This window comes from Oppia nitens, unplaced genomic scaffold (genome assembly GCF_028296485.1).
Source record: "Oppia nitens isolate AA-2021 unplaced genomic scaffold, nextdenovo-longstitch-racon4-pilon3 scaffold6_pilon_pilon_pilon, whole genome shotgun sequence".
Lineage (NCBI taxonomy): Eukaryota > Metazoa > Arthropoda > Arachnida > Sarcoptiformes > Oppiidae > Oppia > Oppia nitens.
In genome coordinates, this window is record NW_026533250.1 from 1,452,231 (window position 1) to 1,472,194 (window position 19,964).

Here is a 19,964-nt window from a genome sequence, read left to right on the forward strand (position 1 = left end):
CTAAATATATTAACTTATAATTATTATTTTGGATTTTCATTATTATTATTATTAAATTGCAAATCAGAAAATTTACTTTAAAATATAAAATACTCTATAATTTAATTTTACATTAATATTTGTTTATAAGTTTTTCATATTAAATAAAAATAAATAGTTTTATAATTTTTATATCAAAAAATTGGTTCATTTGTTCCGATTTATGAAAAAATAGTTTTATATGATTTCAATTGATATTCTCAACTCTATTGTTAATTCAATATACAAATGATCCCCAATTTGACAATAAATTCAATGCATTAGTAGTGTTAGTATTGGCGCTAAATGTTTACATTAATTGTCAAAATAATTAACAAATTTTAATAATTAAATTAAGTTTTTATTCAATAAGTTGTCAATCATTTAGTGGCCAACAATGCCGCGGGAAATGATAACTTTGCAGTTGGGTCAGTGCGGTAATCAAAGTAAGTATAGAGACTGTCATCACATTTGATATCAATGTTTATATCATATCTTTTTATGACTTAATTAATGTCAAAATCAGTTGGATTTGAATTTTGGAAGAAGTTATGTGCGGAACACGCGATCAATTGTGATGGACTTCTGGAGCCGTTTGCCAAAGAGGGTGTCGGCGATCGTCGGGATGTCTTCTTCTATCAGGCGGATGACAACCATTACATCCCACGCGCTGTACTCCTTGATCTCGAGCCGCGTGTTATAAATACCATCAAAAGTAGTCCATTTACTAAACTTTATAATCACGAAAATATATATCTGTCAAAGACTGGCGGCGGCGCCGGAAATAATTGGGCCAAAGGTTACGCCTGTGGAGAGAAACTTAGTGAAGAAGTGTTTGATATCATTGAACGCGAAGCCGAAGGATCCGATTCATTGGAGGGCTTTGTTTTGTGCCATTCAATTGCTGGCGGAACCGGTTCGGGAATGGGGTCTTATATATTGGAAAGACTTAATGACCACTTTCCTAAAAAGCTAATCCAAACGTATTCGGTGTTTCCAAATCAAGAAGAGACTAGTGATGTTGTGGTTCAACCCTATAATTCATTGTTAACATTGAAACGATTGGCACTGAATGCCGATTGTGTTGTAGTTCTCGATAATACAGCCCTCACTCGTATTGCTGTCGATCGCCTTCACATTGAAAACCCGACATTCAATCAAATCAATTCATTGGTAAGTTTTTATGACAATTCTTACTCAAAATGCAATTTAATTGACAATATTTGATAATATAAGGTATCGACTATAATGTCGACCTCAACGGCAACATTAAGATATCCATCTTATATGAACAATGATCTCATTGGACTCATTGCACCGTTAATACCTATGCCTCGATTACATTTTTTGATGACTGGTTATACACCGTTGACCACCGAAACCAATGAACAGATGGCAGTAAGAAAAACGAGTGTTTTAGATGTGATGAGACGTCTATTGGACGACAAAAATATGATGGTTTCGACTCTAATGCAGGCCCGAAATGCTGGCCACTGCTATATATCGATTCTTAATATAATACAAGGAGAGGTTGATCCCACACAAGTTAACAAAAGTTTAATGAGAATAAGGGAAGGAAAAAAAGCACAGTTTATTCCGTGGGGACCGGCAGGCATTCAGGTGGCCCTCTCCAGGAAATCACCGTATATTCAAACACCACATCGCGTCTCTGGACTTCTCATTGCAAACCATACTTCTATATCACATGTAACTTAAAAAACATCAATTATTTATTTAATCAATTTATTAATTTGTATTTTAATTAGCTGTTCGAACGAACACTCGCTCAATACGACAAACTTAGGAAAAGAGAGGCATTTTTGGAACAGTTTCGCAAAGAAGATATGTTTAGAGATAACTTGGATGAACTCGACAGCTCTCGGGAAGTGATGCAAGAGTTGGTCAATGAGTACGTGGCGGCAACTAAACCGGATTATCTTCAATGGCTTCAGCGAAAAACATAATCATTTGGTATTTTTCAATATTATTTTTATGTAAATTTATACATAACTTTAATTGTATATTAATTTATATAATAATTCATAAAATAAAAATGTTTCGAAAACAACATTTCAAATAACATGATATAATGATAATAATGACGTAAATTTATGAAACATTTAAAAATCACACGAATATAAACATTAAAATTATTAAATACATTATAAATATACAAAATATATTACAAAAATAATTTCATAAATAAATAAAAGTTAAGTGATTTCAGAGGTATCTAATTCAGGAACAGGTGATGGCGGCGGAGGATATGGATTATTACTATAACTTCGTTCAGTAACTGGTGATGGAGGACCACTTAAATCGGATAAGTAATGACTTCTCGGTGTTGGTGGAGGAGGGTATGGATCCGAGTCGTAGCCGAGTTCTGCTTGAGTATTGTCATAATAGGCAGTATATTTAATAGCAGTGTCACTGTCTTCATAGACATCAGTACTGCATGGTGTCGGTGGTGGTCCTCTCGATCTGTTAATCCAACGGTTCTTTTTACTTCGATGCTGAAGAATGGCATATTTGGAACTTCGAGAGTGAGCTATAGATGAACTGGAACTGCCGTCAAAATTGCATTGCGACTGATCTGTTACCGGACTTGGAGGTGGGTTTAGAGTCTCTTTAGGATAATTTTGTATTGAAGAGCTGGTAGAAGAAGCACCAGTAATATTACGTTCATATAGTGTGTCACCGCATTGTTGAAGTGTTGGACAAATACCAAAATTGCCATTTATTGTCATACGTTTTCCTAATGTGTTCTCAGATCCCGACAACAAAGTGTTGGTACGAATATCATTAGATTGAGAGGTGAGTGGTCTTTGAGGACTCATAAGCATATCATTAGCGCCATAGTCTTTCTCATCGTAGGTTTGATTCTTTTTACGACAGCGACACATCAGTAAAAACAATACGACAAATACGAACAGTGAGATCAATACAACCAATATATACATTGGTTTTTGGTGATTGTGAGATGTGTTCATTTCTAACGGCATTCTATCCATTTTGTGTCGACAACTCAACTGACTTTCATCTGATCCATCGCTACAATCATTCTTTTGGTCACAAACTTGATATATATTAACACAATTTCTACCCGATTTACACTTGAAGTGATCCCAACCACAGCACTGTTCGTCAAATCCGTCCATACAATCAGCGACACTATCGCAAAGCAGTGTATTATCCATACATTGAGTCTTATATTTATCGCCACTTTTGGTAACACAAGTAAACTGATTCTCCAGACATTTTGGACAATTTAATTCATCTGACTTGTCCTGACATTCGGGGTTACCATCACAACGCCAATTCTAATTGCAATTAAAACATTGTATTTACTCATATATTATGATATATATTCAATAAAACACATACAATAGGAATACAGTGAACGTTTCCAGTGAGACACGCAAACTGATCCGATGAACAATGTGGAGGAGTTATACACGTGTGCTCATCGTTGGACAATATCATACCGTTAGGACAACTGCACTTATGAGTGCCATCAGTGTGTAATATAATGCATAAGTGAGAGCACCCGCCGTTATCGGTCTGAAAAATATAAATTATACGATATATTAGACAGTGAACGAGGCTTACAGTCACAACTCTAGACTTTAATCCCAGAGACTATCATTTAATTACTATTTGAAACATTTTTATAAATTAACCCAAAGCTCATTCTTGATTGACTTTAAGTAATATTATGTTTCAATTATTTCAAAATTTAAAAACAAATTAAAAACAAATACATACCAAACATGAGACAACGTTAGTATTGATTTTAGTCACTGATATGATATCTGTAAGATTAGGTATCCGACTATAAACCGTCTCTTTTCCAGATTCTGCTAATTTATGAATTCTTTCGATGACTTTTTGTTCCCTTTCTATTAAGTATAAGTAGTTGTCAAAGACAACCATCGATATCGGGTGCATAATACTAGATTGACTTATTGTATGTCTATTATCGCCGTCAAGAGTTGAACACTCAATGATTTGACGACTACTTTCAGCCCAATATATTAAGTCGAGATCGACATCAACTGTCAGAGCAGAGACTTCGTCTAATTTACTTTCAGCTATAGTCGTACCAATCAATCCAAGAATGGAAAGTCTTTCAATTTTCGGAGGACTTATATCATTGACCCAAAACAAGAATCTATTGATCGTATTAATTGATATCAATTCTTAAGTATTGGTAATAAATAATTAAAAAATATAGTAAATACCTTTTCTTATAATGCAATGATAGTGTTCGCGGTCTATTTAATTGGTCGCTAACAATGGCGCCAATGTTTGTGCCATCAAGACGGGTGGCATTAATTGAGTTACTGTGACTACATGACCAGTATATAACTCTAGAATATGGATCAACTTCTATATCAAACGGCTGGTTAGTATCCTGAGAAGCGGGTAAAATGACACCCATTCCAGTGCCGTTAATATTAGCCCTTTTGATAGCCGAAGTTCGGCTATCTATCCAAATAACAACGTTTTCGTAGGAATCATAAGTAATTGCCTTAATATTCTTAAGATTATGAATGGGAAGTGTTATGTCTGGCGCGTCAATTATTGTGTCCATTACTAATCGTGTGATAGCATTTCGTTGACTATAAAGTAAAAAACTTTGTGGAGCTATAAATAAAATTGAAAAATTCAATAATAATATTTAATTAAAATATGTTTCAATTAAATTATAAATTACCGGAACATGTCTTGTTGTCATCGTTAAGGATATAATGTGATGAACATAAACAGCGATGTGTATTAGCCCGTTGATTGTTACCGGGAAGAGCTAGACATAGATGATCACAGCCTCCATTATTAACAGCACAGGGATTCCAACCGGATTGTCGAGAATTGTGATAAACCATTAAATCTATCACATAATCCAATTGAGTTTGTATTTGAGTCCGATTTAAACCATTGGATTTTATGGCCTTCTCAATAGTATTAGTTTCCCAATCGGCCCAATAAACATAATTTTGATATACAGTTAAAGTATACGGTTGTCTTAAAGATTCTTTCAAAATGACATTCCTATTGTTGCCATCAAGTGATGAGGACATTATCTTATGTGATTCAATGTCTATCCAATATAGTCTGTGTTCACTATAATCAATGGTTAAACTGTTGGCTTTACCGATATTGTTAGCAATAACATGTCGTTGAGTTCCGTCGAGTGCTGACCGTTCAATGCGGGCAATCGGTGACCAATCACTCCAAAACATAAGTCCTTCGCCAGGACTGAGTGCTATAGAGCGAGGATTTTCCAAATCTTTCCAAATAAGAATTTTACGGTAATGACCGTCCAATCGGGAAACTTCAATCCTATTGAATTCAGTGTCAGTCCAATAAACATTATTTGCCACCCAATCAACAGCCAAACTCTGTGGATATTCTAATCCATATTCAATGATGTGTTCAATATTACTTCCATTCATAAATGATCTGTTAATTGTCTTAAGCTTGACATCTGTCCAATAAATTCGATTATCGTTTAAATGATAATCAAAAGATGTAGTTTCTTGAACGCCGGCAATTGGTATTATATCCAAATGATGCGATGCTAATGAAATCCTATGAATATCGGTTTTACGGGAAAATAGTAAGAAAGCTTCGGGAACTATACAAGTTTGCATATCTGTAGATAATTCATAACCCATAGGACAGGCGCACACATAATTCTGTTTTGGTCTATACAGACATAAATGACTACAATTTCCATTATTAACAGCACAGGGATTTGTTCCTATAATTCGATTGACGGCAACTGCTTTTAGTCCCATGAGATCAGGTAATTGATCGACAATTATCTCTCTTTGTTGTCCAGTAATTTTATGAACTCTTTCAATGGATCTCTTTTGCCAATCACTCCAATAGACATAATCATTAAGTAGAGTAAAGCCAAATACATGAGGTATTTGATCCGAGACTATAATTTTACGTTCAGAGCCGTCAAAATTTGATTTCTCTATTTTATCTGTTTTAGCGTCTGACCAATAAATTTTGGATAAATCATAATCAATGGCCAAACCATTAGGCCAAACCAAATCTCTGTTAATAATAACACTACGTTGTGTACCATCGAGTGCTGCTCTTTCTATCTTTGGTTTTGTCCCCCAATCAGACCCTATTAAATAATAGGTAATAATAAATTATTTATTTAAATAAATAAAATCAATCAATAGAATAGCAAAAATATTTTTAAATTATTAAAATAATATAAAAATATATAATTACAAAATATAAATCCCTCGATGGGATGAACGACAATAGCTCGGGGCTCTTCAAGTCCTTCAGTTAACAATATCTTTCTAAATGTGCCATTAAGTCGGGCTACTTCTATACGATCGGTACCCGTGTCTGTCCCTGTAATGAATTATTAGTTAAATAATTTACAATAAAATAATTATTTATGTATTTATACAATAAATGTTATGTGCAATCCAGTCAATGGCAATTCCGTCGGGATGATGTACTTCAGTGGCCACTATATCTTCTTGATGAGAACCATTCAAATAAGCTCTTCTAATGACATGAACTTCATCGTCAGTCCAGTAAATCATTTTGTCGACCGGATCAAAATCAACAGCAATAGCGTGTTTAATGTGTCTTAAGGGAAGAATAACATCAGTGAAATCTGGTGTATCCAATGAAATACGTCTTATATCAACTCTTCGGGCTAAAAATAGTATCTCTTGAGGACCGGTGGCACATGTTTTGAGATCAGAAAGTAACTGAACACCTGTCGGACAACCGCATGAGTAAAATGGCGATATAGAAGACAATAAACAGAGGTGAGAACAGCCTCCATTCTCCTGATCACAGGGTGTCTCAGACGGCAATTGACGCTGTGATGAGTAAACATGAATACCCATTGGAGACAACTGTCCGCTTATTATTCTTCTTCGTTGTCGTGTATTTTTGTTAAAAGAATGAATAGCTTTTGTAGTCCAATCAGTCCCTAAATTTGCAAAAATTGATTAAATAGTAATAATAAAATTTAATGAGAAAAAGCTATATTAACTTACAATAGATAATGTCGTGAATCATAGTAATAGCAAAAGGATGCGGCATATTGTCGCTGACAACCACTTTTTGATTGCTTCCCGAAAAATCCATTGAAGAAATAAAATTAAACTTGGCTTCAGCCCAATACACACGTTTGGCCTCATAATCAATAGTTAAACCATTTGGCCAAAGGATGTTGTCTTTAACGAGAACAGTCCGTGTGATGGACTCGCCATCCATTGAAGATCTTTCTATTTTTGGCATTTCTCCCCAATCCGTCCAAAACATTAAACTTTTATAGTTAGCAAAAAAGTTATAATTAATTTTTAATTATCTAAACAACAAAAATCAACAGCTCTTACACTGATTACACATATATTGAAAGCATTAAAAAATAAAATAATTTGATTATATTTATTAAAATATAATTTTTAAATATTGTATTCAATTTACAAATCAATCACAAAAAACATACCCATCTTTAGGTGAAAGTGCTATAGCTCTGGGCTGATCCAAGTCCTTCCAGAAGAGTACTTTACGATTGACGCCATCGAAATCACTCACTTCTATACGATTAGTCTCAGAGTCAGTCCAATACAACTTCTTCGTGAGCCAATCACAGGCCAAACCATCGGGTGATACGATTCCCGATTGGATTATTGTGAACGCCTTGTCTTGACTAAGACTGCCATTAATTTTGATTCCTTTAATCATTTCCAGTCCGATGTCTGCCCAGAATATAATGCTATCTTTGAAATAATAGTCGAGAGCCGCCGCTTCTTCCAAGTGATTCATTATCACCGATGCATTTGGTCTTTGATTGTCGGAATTCAATAGACGAATGTCTTTGCGATTAGCAAACAATAGATATGTCGGACGACTTACTCCTGAGGAATAGCACATTGACATCAAAACTATGTCTTATAATAAATGTAATGAAGACAAACCTGATGTTATGGTGATGTGAATACATAGTATGACTAATAAATAAATGCATTTAATGTGAATGTAATCAGTGGTCAAACCAATGGATGATGACTTATGACACTTATATTTAAGACAAATGCAATCATTGTCTCTTTGGTCAGTCATGTTGTGAACCTATCATTGAAACACAACTCTAATTAATCTCAAGACATGTCAACAATGGATCAAAACATAAACATAATGTCAATCATAATGTGTATGAAATCTATTGTGTGTGCAATCAATGCAATCATTTTCAACATTCAATGCATTCAATTGTAAGCCATTTATATTACAGTAGAGAGTAATCAAAGCGATCACTGCTTTCACTACAATCTTAAGTCATTCCTCTTATATATTGTAAGCCAATAGCAATGGATGTCTTAGTGGGGCATAAATGGGGAACAATTGGGACATAAGCGGGGCATAAGTGGGGCATAAGTGGGGCACACCTGTTGTGCAGACATGCCATACGTACAGTACTGTAGGTCTCAGTCTCACACTTTCACACATTCACACAATGTTACACACATTAGATCACATTCACCGCATACCATACCATCCCTTAAGCCGGTATGTTATCAAAGAGGCGCTCTTTATATACCTGTTTTTAATTGCCATTCACCGTATGTTTTGCTAGTATTATATAAGTTTGAGAAACATTGAGCTTATTATTCAAAAGCTATTAAATAGAAATATTCATTTTTGACATAACTTATAGTTGTAAACAATAATCAATATTAATTAGAGTTAAGACATAAATCAATTGATTATAAATAAGTTGACTTTTTATTATTATTTTTATCATTTGAAATATGTATTACATAATTAAACAATACTTACGAAAAATAAATCAATTATTAAAATTATAGAAAACCTATACTTACCAAAGCAAGTAAGGTCTTACCTAATTAAGTGTATATATAAATGATAAAAAAACTAACGAATTGTAAGTCTGTTTGTCGTTAAATCAAATAATTTTTAAAATTAAAAATACAGTATTTTTGAGTCTTTATATAAGACTCTCTAAATAAGTGTCGAGTTATTAGATGAGCTTATCTTAAGGCGAATATATATCTTCTTGTGGTTTATAGTTGACATAAGTGGGTTGACTATAGCTTTGAGTACCAAAATTGTCACCAGAGTTGCTGTCTCCGTAACCGCTTTGGTAATTGTCGTTATCATACATATCGTTCTCATAAAGACCTTCTTCTGGTTCTTCTTTAATCAAATCATTCTTCATAGGATCCAAACTCCGATCTATTTTGTCTCTACTATTGTTTTCATAATCGGTTTGTCGATTACTTCTTTTTCTGTCTCTACTATGGCTTCTACTTCTACGTCTTTTTCGTCTTTCTACATCTTTGTCTCTGCTATCACCTCTTCGACGATCAGATCTCTCAATGCGTTCATTCAGGTCTCCGCCTCCCGTCTGATCCTCAATATATGAAGCGTCTCGAGAACTCTTAGTTCGATCCGATCGTCTTTCTGAACGATTATCATATCTGCCATCTCTACCATCTCTATCTCTTTTCCTATCCCTATCAGTCTTCTCAGATCTGTCTCTCTCACGTTCTCTACTTCTACTTCTTTTACGTTTATCATCCCTTCTCTCTCGTTCTCTACTTTTACTCCTTTTCCTCTCTGATCTCTCCCTATCTCTAGAATGACGGCGCGATTCCTTTTCATACTTATCTCTGTAAATGATATAATAATTTTAAATATTGTTTATCTCTGAACCAACTTTTTACAAACCTATCCTCAGTTCTGCCGTCATCTCTTCCCGAATGTCTTATGTTTTCATCGGGCGCTCCCTTTCGAGTTCCACCCAATCCTCCGCCTTATAATAAATTAAATCAAAAATGTTACCCAAATTAAAATTAGGGTAATTTTAAGATCAAGTCTACCGAGTCTACGAGGAAGCCATCCTTTAACAGTGCGACCTCTTTCAACATCGACCAAAACTCTTCGGCCATCAATTTTCTTTCCGTCGGCGTGTTTATAGGCAGCTATGGTATAGAAGTTGAAACTAATAAAATAATACTTACCAAATAATCTCATACCTACCCAACTAGTAATACTTACCCATATTTTTAACACAATTATGACTAATTTTAATTTGCAGATTACTTTCATTATTTAGTTAATAATTAAACTATATAATGAATTATGAAAATGTCATATTATATTATTATATAAAATTTAAATATATATTTAAATATAACGATTTATGGTATCTACTGTAAAGTACTACATTAAATAATAATTATAATATAACATTTTCATTGACTAGTTTTGCAAAATTTAATATTAATGTTTTACTTCTACATTATATTGTTTACATTAGAAAATACTTTAAAAAGTTATGGTAAGTCTTAACTACTGTAATATCAAATTAATGTTCAAATAAAGAAACTGATGACATGCTATTTGTTTTTATAAATACTCATTAATTAACATAACATAATATTTTAATGTTTTGATATATTTAAACTAATTAGTCGATTGATTATTACCTAATTATTGCTAACTTATTACTATATCAATGTAAGGCTTATGTACTTTTTATATGTAATGTAATATGACTTACGGTAAGTACATAATAAGTTATACCTATTGTTAACTTACATCACATACAAACCAATAATACTTTCAAAAACTATGGTCTCTATTGATTGCGGACCAAAAAAGTTGGGCCAAAATAGCTGCATAAGAGATGAGGTAATAGGATAAGTGAGCCCTTCAAAGAAGTTTATTATCATTTATCAAATCATTAAATGATCATTAATTGGGTAAATATTCTCACTTAATATTTACTCAAATTAACACCTATTTTCAATTAATTACTAAATTATCCCATCATTGGTCCTCTTATAGTGATTTTATGGCCAATTATAAGCAAACAAAATGCTTACCAATAAAAATGCTTCAAATCGGATCAATTGTCACTTACAACTAAGCTATTTATTCATTATTAAGATATATATATTACCGTCACTTTTGGTCACAATTACTTCAAACAAGAGTGCATTTACTGATATCTACCCTTATTTACAATTTATGTCAATAAATAAGACAATACTTACAGTGCATATCTCTTTCGTGTTCAAACTCAATGTATGCATAACCGCGTGGTTTGGATGTAACCTTGTCTTGAACTAACATTATCTGCAATTATATCAAATTATAATAAAATCAAATCATATTAAACCAATCAGTCTTAACAAACCTTTTTAATGTTACCGTAGGCTTCAAACTCTCTCCGAAGTTTGCTTTCAGTCGTATCGAAGTTAATTCGGGCCACAAATAGTGTCTTATAGGGGTCTGACGTTGCAGTAGTGCTTGATTGTGGATCCCCTGAAAATAATATCAATTAATACCAAACATATCATATATTCATCAATACATACAAAGAGCTATTCCCTGTTCCAACTTATAGGCCGATTGTTCGGCGCGTTCACGACGTTTACGTTCAATACGTTCTTCTCGAGTCTCATGTCTTACGGGAACCGGTGTGTCCTTCGGGTCCTAATATGTCATCAATTTGTTAATATATTAATGCAATCATATTTTCAAATCAATTCAAAACCTCGAAGAATGTTAAGAAATGTCCGACGCCTTCATAACCGCGTGTTTTCTTCTCGTGCGGTAACTTCTGTGCCGGCGGTAAGTATGGTATCGACTCTCGCGGTGCGAATAATGCCAATAGATTTGGCGGTAAGTATTGGGTCATCACTTCTATACTATTATATCATTAAATTAATATTAAATTACTATTTATAACATAATATTCAATACATTTATCACACAAATGGCGTTCAAGTGTTTGTCAATAAACACAAAGTATGTCCTCCGAGTTGGCCATCGGTCGACATATTTATCACTATATTTATATTAAAATCATTAATTTGTTTGATTGTTAATAATTGTCGATTTGATTAAAATTATATTTAATTAATTTTATTTTCAACCTATTATTAGTTGAATTTTAAAACTATTTATTATTAAGATTTAGATAAAAATATATTGTATTAAACAAATGTATAAAAAGCCATCATTTATGTGACCATTGCTTGCATTTATTGCAGTAAAGTATTAACAATACATAAAATACAATAATATTGATTGAAAACACGTTTTATATTACAATTGATTATTGAATTAAATTGAATTGAATTTTCTTCACTCGACTTATCCATCACTTGATTATCATTAGTGACAGACAATGATTATTCCGATCCGTTGTTTCACTTGTGGTAAAGTGATTGGCAATAAATGGGAACCGTATCTCAACCTTCTTCAGGCCGAATACACTGAAGGGTATGTATGGAAAGATTGATTGATATAACAATTGTCATCTCATGTCACCAATTGATTTAGTGATGCATTGGACGCATTGGGACTCAAGAGGTATTGTTGTCGTCGTATGCTTTTAGGACACGTCGATCTCATTGAAAAACTACTCAATTATGCTCCGCTCGAGAAGTGATACAATTATCAATCAGTTTCAACATTCATACCATTAAAACAATTGTATAACAAATCATTAATGTTTAATAAATAAAATAAGTTTCATATAATTTAACGAAATATTCATTTTATTAAATTTTGACAAAAATCAGTACAATTCTTAAGCGGTCAGAACACAGGCGCCGCCGACAGACTTGATCTTCTGTTCGGCACTTTTACTGAAAAACCTTGCCTTCACTATAACGGGTTGTTTGGGAAGTCTTCCTTTGCCTAACACTTTGAAATATCCCTAAAATAATTGAAATAATCTTAAAATAAGTAAAAAAAAACTAATAAAAAATCAAACAATTAGTCATTACGTGTTTTACAACATCAACTACCGGTGCCTTTCCGTCAGCACTTGTTTTATAGTGCTCTCGCATGCGGTCTCCAACCAGAGCCCAAATTCGGTCAATGTTTATGGTCGGACAGTAGTGCTTGAGTGAGGTTTGCTTTAAGTGGAAGTTCCTCATTCCCACTTTACCGAAATATCCCGGATGACTGTCCACAACAATACATTTAGTTGACATAAAAGTTAAGAAGTCATTACTCACTATTTGTCGAAATAGATGCGGTGATGATGTTGACCGCCGGCATTACCTCTACCGCCGGGATGTTTGCGGTGTTTACCTATAAATAAAATAATATTTGAATATTAAGTTTGATCACCAATTAGTTAATTAAATATCAAACCGATGCGTCCGTGACCGTGAGACACGTGTCCACGAAGTTTACGAGTCTTCTTAAATCTGGTCGGCTGTTAGACCACGAAAACACAATCATTAATATCATTAAAATTATCTCAAATATTAATTATAATTAATAATATAAATAAATAAAAGTTAATTTAATTCAATTAATGTTAAATCACTTACCATTGCTTTTGTGATACTTAGAGGAAAAGGAAGCAAACAATGAGTTATTTTTACAATCAATGATGTGTTGAACACATGAGTTGGATATCAATTGTATGACATTATTGACTGTTTGTTAGTTATATTGCATTCTCTGTATTGAATGCATTGAAAGTCAATAATCGATTGCTTGCATAACATATGGCTTTATAGACAACAATAACACACATATTGTACATCACATGCATTGGTGTTGTGATTGTCTTATCATTCAAACAATTGACTAAATATATCATTAAAGATATCTACGGATCAATTGGTCATCAATGGACTGCAAGACACTCCGTAATGATGAAATTGAGGCTTTGTCTGCTATTTATGGCGAAGAATGGGTCGCTGAAGATACAGATAATAGTGTCTATAGTATTATATTGAAGAGCGATAACAATTGCAACGAAAGTCACGGCAAACCTAATGATTGGCAAAAAATTATACGATTGGAGTTCAGATTACCCGATGAATACCCGTTAAGTCAGCCACCAATGTATACGTTGTCAGCGCCGTGGATGTCACGCAAAGAAAAGGCATCATTAATGGCACAGTTGGAGGACATCTATTGTTGTAATGAAGCGCAAAGTATTCTTTATCTTTGGATTGAGAAGTCCAGAGAGTTCTTGAATTGTGATGAATCCATCAGCGATGACAACGATAACAACGATAATTCTTGCGACTACCAAACGAGTCATGAAAATAATGAATATATTGGACTTAAATCTAATGATAAGTCAGTTAATAGTCATTCATCACATTGTCAGCCCATATCATCCAACCATTCAAGTGGTGGTACATCATCTCCAGCCCTATATCACGGCGAACCACTAACAGACAGGAGGAGTACATTTCAGGCACACTTATCTCCTGTGCATTCAGTAACCGAAGCACACGAAGCATTAGCTGTTCTCAAAGTAAACAAAAAGATAGAAAGCGCTACCCATAACATCAGTGCCTACAGAATCTCTGGGGGTCCGCACAATACATGTCTTCAGGATTGTGATGACGATGGCGAAAGTCATGCCGGCTCTCGACTCTTGCATTTGCTTCAAATTTTGGAGGTAAAGGATGTGGTGGTAGTTGTCTCGCGTTGGTACGGAGGCATACAGTTAGGTCCCGATCGTTTCAAACATATTAATAATGTGGCCCGAGATCTACTACTTAGATGTGGTTATATTGATGAGTCAACTGATGGCAACCATTCAAACCAAAACAAACACAAGAAGAAAGTCAAATGACAAACATATGATTAGCTATTTTACAATTTTTTTAATAACATATTTGTATTTTTCAATTTACGGTAATTCAGTCATTATTTTTAATTACGTATTCATTAATTCATTAAATATTTTATATAAGAATTATCATATTTTTGAAATATTATACATTTTTATACCTATTTTATATCTCATGAATTATATTTTTTCAAAATAAGTGAAATTAATTAAATATTTTTAATTGATATTTTTACCGGTGAATTATTGTCAAAATAAATTGTGTTAATGTGTTAATACAATTGCCAAATGATTTATTTATTGTTTAATGAATTCATTTTTTAATAAAATAATATAAAAACAAACTAATAATGAAATTTCAAGCCATCATAACTGGTCTCTTGACCTGAGCTTCCAAATCATTTGCAGCCGCATAACCAGTTCCTCCCCTTTGCAATGGTATAATATCCTTATCTTTGAGTGATTTTCCATTAATCGGATCCAAATAGTCTTTTTTAATAAGTTTGTCGACACATTCCATCGTTACTACGGCTCCACTAAAGATATATAGACAATAATAAGACAAATGTTAATACAGTATATTAGAGAAAAGACAATATAATGTAAACTAACGAAGTGGTCAATACAGCGCACGGAACTGAATTGCTTAGAAGATCATGAGTTACGGCACACTTATATTTGCCCTAAAATATAATCATTATTGATATTTGCAATAATTATATCGAAATCGTTATTAATATTAACAAACTTTTGTATCATTTGTTGGCGTGAAATGAACTTCAATGAGTTGGTTAGCCTTAAGAGGTTTACCACTCATAGGACAGTATACACTTGTCTCTGGCTTTTTAATTTTTGTTTTAGATGATTGCGGTGTCATCGCTGGCACCCAAAAACTGGGCAATTGTTTGTCGCGACCACTGCACATGTTGGAGATCCCGGAGCCCACTGTTGATGTATTAATGTTTGTCGTACTGGTAGCTGAAGATGTCGAAGCTTTTGATGCAATCTTACTAATAATATTGGTTTCCATCTTTTCAAACCTTTCTGTCTTAATCATTATCTCTTCATTTGCTTTATCAATGATCTCCTTTTCCTCCAATTTCTTCTGTTTTTCGTATTCTTTCATTTTTCTGGCATTTTCTCTCTTCTGATGAATGATAAACTCAAGAATTGATTCCTTGTCGTACAGATATCCTTCCGGTCTTTTATGTCAATTGTATAAATAGTTATCAGATATTTTGTCAAAGATGTAATCATAACTCACGTAAGGACTGGATGTCTGCACGGCTGAAGAGTTAGATTACAGGCATCGAAGTCTTTGATGGAGTCTTTGGCTAATCGTAGTCTTTGAGTGCCATAACCGGATGTTTTGGTATCTCTTTGTCTTTCATGGTATGAATAGACTGCACCCGCAGTGTTGTTACGCGCGTGTCGTGTCATTGATATCTTAATCAAACAATTGATATAAATATTAATTATTCAATAAATTTGTTTTTCAATAGATTTCTATGGCTATAATGAATGCTTACAATAATAATAACAACAATAGTCTACAATATTTTCCATTCAATTCATTATATTATAAAATCTATGCATTAAATGGTGTATTCATTTGTGAGAGTATTCGGTTAGAGAGGTAATCGACTGATTAGTTTATATTAAATATCTGGTCAAATATACATTTAATTTAAAAATGACCAAGGGCATATTTATAGATAATATTAAACTCAACATTATTGTAATTGGTCATTTTTTGATTAATTGTAAAATAAACTAGATAAAAGATAATAATCAACTATTTTATGTCGATTCTATTATTAAGTTAATTTTACAATTAATCAAAATATGACAAAATTTACAATAAATGGCAAATATTTGTATTTAATATTTATTAACAATAATATTATATTTTTAATTAATTATAAATATGTTTAGAAATGTCTCAAATTTTCTTATAGTTTAGTTATATTCTGATATAGAAATAATAGAAAACTTAATTTTATAAGAATTGAATATTTTCTCAATAAATAATTAAAAATAGCATTTAATTGAAATAAAATGCAAATTATAATTGATTTTTGAATACAATTTTCATTAATTTTTAATGATTATCACCATAAGTATTAGTATAAAGAATTTAACAATATTTAAATAATTAATATATAAATTAATATAAACACATCTAAAATATTAAAAATATTATTTTGATGTCTGAAAAATGACAATCAGTTAAAAAGTCCTAAGAGATCGGTTTCATTTGGTTTGTCCACATCTGAAATGGTTGTACTGGTTGTAGGACTGGTATGAAGTGATTGAAAACTTTCGATAAGGTTTTCGGATGGTTTTGCTTCTAAAGCTTGGATCAGACTATTATCTGTAGTGTCGTCGTCATAGCCATCGTCTTCATCCTGGAAGGGACTAACGAGTGGATCGGCATAATTGAAAGTACATGTCTTAGAGAGATCCAACTCTATGGGGAATATTGTATTGTCTTTGAGTAGTGAATGGCATTCGTTATGAAAGTTTGAGAGACCAGAGATGAGTCTTTGTAATTGTTGAACAATGTCTTGAACGTGCTTTTGGTCTAATAATTCAAGTTTTACCATAACATCTGACCTAAGTTTAGCGAATCTAATTCTGGCGTCTTGTCTGCACCGAAGTATTAGTCGATACTCATAGTTACCGGTCTCTACACGATATATAGGCTCTTGAAGTGCCTGATATGTGTACTCTTCATCGTCCATCTCTTTCACTTTAAGACAATATGACTAATATATAATTATAAATAACTGTCATTAATATTACAACTAAAAAATTATTAAATGTTAAAAAACAAACCAAATATTCAAACTTTATGTCCGCATACTTCTTAATGGTTAGCTTTGTGTCGGGAATTGCTTTATTCAGGTATGTATTCAAATCACTCAACATCTATGATATATAATAAGAGTTAAATACAATTATAAATAAATTTACTTAATTATCGTATCAATTCAATAGTAATGAAATTATTATTATTACGGGTTTAATGTTAGACAACATCTTAAGGCCTGCCTTTTCAATAGACCGATGCGTTTCTCCAAACTTAGAGAAGGCTTCACTCGCCTGAGGCTGAGGTTCTCGGACTCCAATCTCAGCAAATATATCGCCAAAAGCTATCGTTTTTTGTGAACAAATTTAATAATTAATTTATTACATAATTTGGACAAAATATGAACAATACCTTTATATGTAGAGCACATATCTATGAATACTTTAATTACATGTTTTGTGTGATCCATAAGCCCTCTATACATATACTCATTCCTTTCCAATTCTTCCAATTTTTTTATTAAACTGTCTAAAAATGTTAATACAATTGTATTACATATAGAAAACATACAAATAAATAAGATATTTATATAAATTACATTTAAATAACTTATAAACAAAATAACAAACCATTGCAAAGTATAGCCCGACTAAGGCCGAGAGCATCAGCAGTAGTGGCACTCATATTCTCAACCATTTTATGTTTCATTTTCTTAATGATGATATCCAATGACTTTCCTTGTTTAGGATCCGCATGAAGTTTATTATAAAATATGGTTACTTCGTCTTTGACCGATTGGATCAATTTTGCGACCTCTACTTTAGTACAGCCTTTGACTGATGTAGTGTTTACGCCAACAATTTCATCGCCTGATTGAAGAGTGCCGTCTCTGGCGGCCGGAGTATTGTCAAAGACCTATTCATTCATTTATTTATTTTTGTAAAAATATAAATTAATCGATTATTACTTATTTAAATGTATACCTGAACCACATAAAGACATGGACAGTGTGGAGCACCGCCACCAATACTAATGCCTATTAGATTGGTGTCATCCTTCTTGATGACCACACTTCCAGATGTTACTGTCATTCCCCTAAAAAATGAGATTTATTTGTAATAATAATTAGTTTTATGATTATTTGTAAATTATTTGTGTTGAATATTCTGTTAATTTGTGTAATACAAGAATCGGTGCATACATTCTGTCTTCAATCATGTTTTCTAACCATAAGCTATCAGTCATGTCATGCATTAAATATAACGGTTCGTAATCAGTATATGAATAGCGATTATAAAAATCTAATTGTCTTGTCATTAGTTATTCAAATTAAAATCTAACAAAAAATAAACAATAACTGAAGTAAATTAAATATTATTGATACATATAATTATAAATTATAATATAACACATATAATAGAAAACAATAAATTATTAAAATTAAACAAAACAAATATATTTTAAACTAAAATAGATATAAAAATGCAAAAATATGTTATGTATTAGTAGTGATGAATAGGCAGGTGTTCTCACATCTTGTCTTCTTCATAGAGGAAACCTTCCTCTTCATCGACCATTGAGTCACACATTTTGATTCACATATGTTTTCTAAAATATATTTTGTTTAGTAAATAAAGTCAAACTATAATTGGGTGTAATATATATAATATATAATAAATATCATATCATTTATTCTGTTGTTTTATTACTGTTAAAGAATAGTCATATCCGTTATGTTCAGCAATGACTGACTCAACTCCCCTCCCATTTATTGATCCGTAGATTACAATCCCTAACTAACTGTGCAAATATCTATTATTTATATATTTATAGACTATATTTATTTAGTTAGAATTCATCATTTGAATAAACTTAAATTAAAAATTTTATTGTTATATTAACCTATTTTTTAGATTATTTCTTATTATAAGTAGTACTTAACACATATCTAAGTCAATGTTTTAAATAATCACAAGTATTTTGATAAATATTTTTGTAATATAAATAATAACTTAACTCAATATAGTTATTGCCAAAAAATTGGAGAATTTGTAAAAATTAATTAACATAAATATTAGGTTAATTTTTTAACGTCACTTAGAATGTCAAATTGATTCATAATTGAAAAATGGAAAAATTAAAAAAACTAAAAAATTGTATACAGTATTTGATTTTGTATTTTAGTTTATTTAAGAAAAGTACAAAAAAGTAATGAGAGTTCAAAAGCATTGGTAATAATTTAATGGAAATGACAAGAAATGCAATAATTTGTTATATAAACCAAAAAATGAAATAACAATCTGATTCCCAATTCTATCGTTAAGAAATTGTTTCACTATTATAGCCATAAATGATTTCATATATCACAACAAAGATATTAGTGAATGATTTATATACAGTATTGTACATAAAGTTGTATAATCATAATGAACTCAACCTATTATTACTATAACTTTTAGGGGTTATCATCCAATTTGTAGCATTTTATTACTT

General features: G+C 32.1%; 7 protein-coding genes across 7 annotated transcripts; 2 read left to right on the plus strand and 5 right to left on the minus strand.

Moving 5' to 3' along the window:
- Nucleotides 1-265: 265 nt before the first annotated feature.
- LOC128962933 (tubulin gamma-1 chain-like) lies at nucleotides 266-2,054 on the plus strand. Its single transcript, XM_054309363.1, has 5 exons — nucleotides 266-307; nucleotides 392-464; nucleotides 545-1,191; nucleotides 1,255-1,725; nucleotides 1,785-2,054. Exons 2-5 carry the CDS (start codon nucleotides 416-418, stop codon nucleotides 1,980-1,982), a joined length of 1,365 nt encoding a protein of 454 aa, XP_054165338.1. The 5' UTR covers nucleotides 266-307; nucleotides 392-415; the 3' UTR covers nucleotides 1,983-2,054.
- Nucleotides 2,055-2,160: 106 nt separating this feature from the next.
- LOC128962986 (low-density lipoprotein receptor-related protein 6-like) lies at nucleotides 2,161-8,314 on the minus strand. The gene is made up of 10 exons (XM_054309441.1): nucleotides 7,992-8,314; nucleotides 7,520-7,931; nucleotides 7,065-7,336; nucleotides 6,461-6,997; nucleotides 6,274-6,402; nucleotides 4,736-6,163; nucleotides 4,260-4,665; nucleotides 3,784-4,189; nucleotides 3,403-3,579; nucleotides 2,161-3,338 (listed from the first exon to the last, which is right to left on the minus strand). The coding sequence occupies exons 1-10, from the start codon at nucleotides 8,134-8,136 to the stop codon at nucleotides 2,232-2,234; spliced, it is 5,019 nt and encodes a 1,672-aa protein (XP_054165416.1). The 5' UTR covers nucleotides 8,137-8,314; the 3' UTR covers nucleotides 2,161-2,231.
- Nucleotides 8,315-8,944: 630 nt separating this feature from the next.
- On the minus strand, nucleotides 8,945-11,826 carry LOC128962994 (U1 small nuclear ribonucleoprotein 70 kDa-like). Its single transcript, XM_054309450.1, has 8 exons — nucleotides 11,809-11,826; nucleotides 11,600-11,753; nucleotides 11,421-11,538; nucleotides 11,240-11,367; nucleotides 11,097-11,178; nucleotides 9,918-10,019; nucleotides 9,766-9,850; nucleotides 8,945-9,707 (listed from the first exon to the last, which is right to left on the minus strand). Exons 2-8 carry the CDS (start codon nucleotides 11,741-11,743, stop codon nucleotides 9,071-9,073), a joined length of 1,296 nt encoding a protein of 431 aa, XP_054165425.1. The 5' UTR covers nucleotides 11,744-11,753; nucleotides 11,809-11,826; the 3' UTR covers nucleotides 8,945-9,070.
- Nucleotides 11,827-12,565: 739 nt separating this feature from the next.
- On the minus strand, nucleotides 12,566-13,480 carry LOC128962535 (60S ribosomal protein L27a-like). Its single transcript, XM_054308910.1, has 5 exons — nucleotides 13,395-13,480; nucleotides 13,213-13,276; nucleotides 13,074-13,149; nucleotides 12,840-13,020; nucleotides 12,566-12,769 (listed from the first exon to the last, which is right to left on the minus strand). Exons 1-5 carry the CDS (start codon nucleotides 13,395-13,397, stop codon nucleotides 12,641-12,643), a joined length of 453 nt encoding a protein of 150 aa, XP_054164885.1. The 5' UTR covers nucleotides 13,398-13,480; the 3' UTR covers nucleotides 12,566-12,640.
- Nucleotides 13,481-13,531: 51 nt separating this feature from the next.
- LOC128962533 (protein IMPACT-B-like) lies at nucleotides 13,532-14,688 on the plus strand. Its single transcript, XM_054308909.1, has one exon. It carries the CDS (start codon nucleotides 13,700-13,702, stop codon nucleotides 14,660-14,662), a length of 963 nt encoding a protein of 320 aa, XP_054164884.1. The 5' UTR covers nucleotides 13,532-13,699; the 3' UTR covers nucleotides 14,663-14,688.
- A 238-nt stretch (nucleotides 14,689-14,926) lies between these two features.
- Nucleotides 14,927-16,237, minus strand: LOC128962225 (nitric oxide synthase-interacting protein-like). Its single transcript, XM_054308585.1, has 5 exons — nucleotides 16,189-16,237; nucleotides 15,924-16,105; nucleotides 15,408-15,861; nucleotides 15,272-15,342; nucleotides 14,927-15,195 (listed from the first exon to the last, which is right to left on the minus strand). The coding sequence occupies exons 2-5, from the start codon at nucleotides 16,097-16,099 to the stop codon at nucleotides 15,018-15,020; spliced, it is 879 nt and encodes a 292-aa protein (XP_054164560.1). The 5' UTR covers nucleotides 16,100-16,105; nucleotides 16,189-16,237; the 3' UTR covers nucleotides 14,927-15,017.
- Nucleotides 16,238-16,884: 647 nt separating this feature from the next.
- Nucleotides 16,885-19,075, minus strand: LOC128962402 (PRKCA-binding protein-like). Its single transcript, XM_054308774.1, has 7 exons — nucleotides 19,005-19,075; nucleotides 18,455-18,566; nucleotides 18,101-18,386; nucleotides 17,883-17,999; nucleotides 17,681-17,814; nucleotides 17,498-17,590; nucleotides 16,885-17,427 (listed from the first exon to the last, which is right to left on the minus strand). The coding sequence occupies exons 1-7, from the start codon at nucleotides 19,058-19,060 to the stop codon at nucleotides 16,885-16,887; spliced, it is 1,341 nt and encodes a 446-aa protein (XP_054164749.1). The 5' UTR covers nucleotides 19,061-19,075.
- Between the last annotated feature and the right edge of the window lie 889 nt (nucleotides 19,076-19,964).

Bases quoted from the DNA above. Each gene is read 5' to 3' on its own strand.
- LOC128962535 (XM_054308910.1), bottom strand. The intron at 13,150-13,212 runs GTTTGATATTTA...TTTTATTTATAG, and splicing joins TCACGGTCACGGACGCATCG to GTAAACACCGCAAACATCCC. The intron at 12,770-12,839 runs GTAATGACTAAT...CAATTATTTTAG, and splicing joins TAGTTGATGTTGTAAAACAC to GGATATTTCAAAGTGTTAGG.
- LOC128962225 (XM_054308585.1), bottom strand. From the start codon at position 16,099: ATGACACGACACGCGCGTAACAACACTGCGGGTGCAGTCTATTCATAC. The intron at 15,862-15,923 runs GTGAGTTATGAT...TTGACATAAAAG, and splicing joins TGCAGACATCCAGTCCTTAC to ACCGGAAGGATATCTGTACG. The intron at 15,343-15,407 runs GTTTGTTAATAT...ATTATATTTTAG, and splicing joins CGCCAACAAATGATACAAAA to GGCAAATATAAGTGTGCCGT.
- LOC128962986 (XM_054309441.1), bottom strand. From the start codon at position 8,136: ATGACTGACCAAAGAGACAATGATTGCATTTGTCTTAAATATAAGTGT. The intron at 4,190-4,259 runs GTATTTACTATA...TACGATCAATAG, and splicing joins TCATTGCATTATAAGAAAAG to ATTCTTGTTTTGGGTCAATG. The intron at 3,339-3,402 runs GTATGTGTTTTA...AATTGCAATTAG, and splicing joins ACGTTCACTGTATTCCTATT to AATTGGCGTTGTGATGGTAA.
- LOC128962533 (XM_054308909.1), top strand. From the start codon at position 13,700: ATGGACTGCAAGACACTCCGTAATGATGAAATTGAGGCTTTGTCTGCT.
- LOC128962994 (XM_054309450.1), bottom strand. From the start codon at position 11,743: ATGACCCAATACTTACCGCCAAATCTATTGGCATTATTCGCACCGCGA. The intron at 10,020-11,096 runs GTAAGTATTGTC...TCTATACCATAG, and splicing joins ACACGAAAGAGATATGCACT to CTGCCTATAAACACGCCGAC. The intron at 9,708-9,765 runs GTTTGTAAAAAG...TATCATTTACAG, and splicing joins GACGGCAGAACTGAGGATAG to AGATAAGTATGAAAAGGAAT.
- LOC128962933 (XM_054309363.1), top strand. From the start codon at position 416: ATGCCGCGGGAAATGATAACTTTGCAGTTGGGTCAGTGCGGTAATCAA. The intron at 465-544 runs GTAAGTATAGAG...TGTCAAAATCAG, and splicing joins GGGTCAGTGCGGTAATCAAA to TTGGATTTGAATTTTGGAAG. The intron at 1,192-1,254 runs GTAAGTTTTTAT...TGATAATATAAG, and splicing joins TCAATCAAATCAATTCATTG to GTATCGACTATAATGTCGAC.
- LOC128962402 (XM_054308774.1), bottom strand. From the start codon at position 19,060: ATGTGTGACTCAATGGTCGATGAAGAGGAAGGTTTCCTCTATGAAGAA. The intron at 18,387-18,454 runs GTATACATTTAA...ATGAATGAATAG, and splicing joins CATGTCTTTATGTGGTTCAG to GTCTTTGACAATACTCCGGC. The intron at 17,428-17,497 runs GTTTGTTTTTTA...ATTATATATTAG, and splicing joins ACATAAAGTTTGAATATTTG to TCATATTGTCTTAAAGTGAA.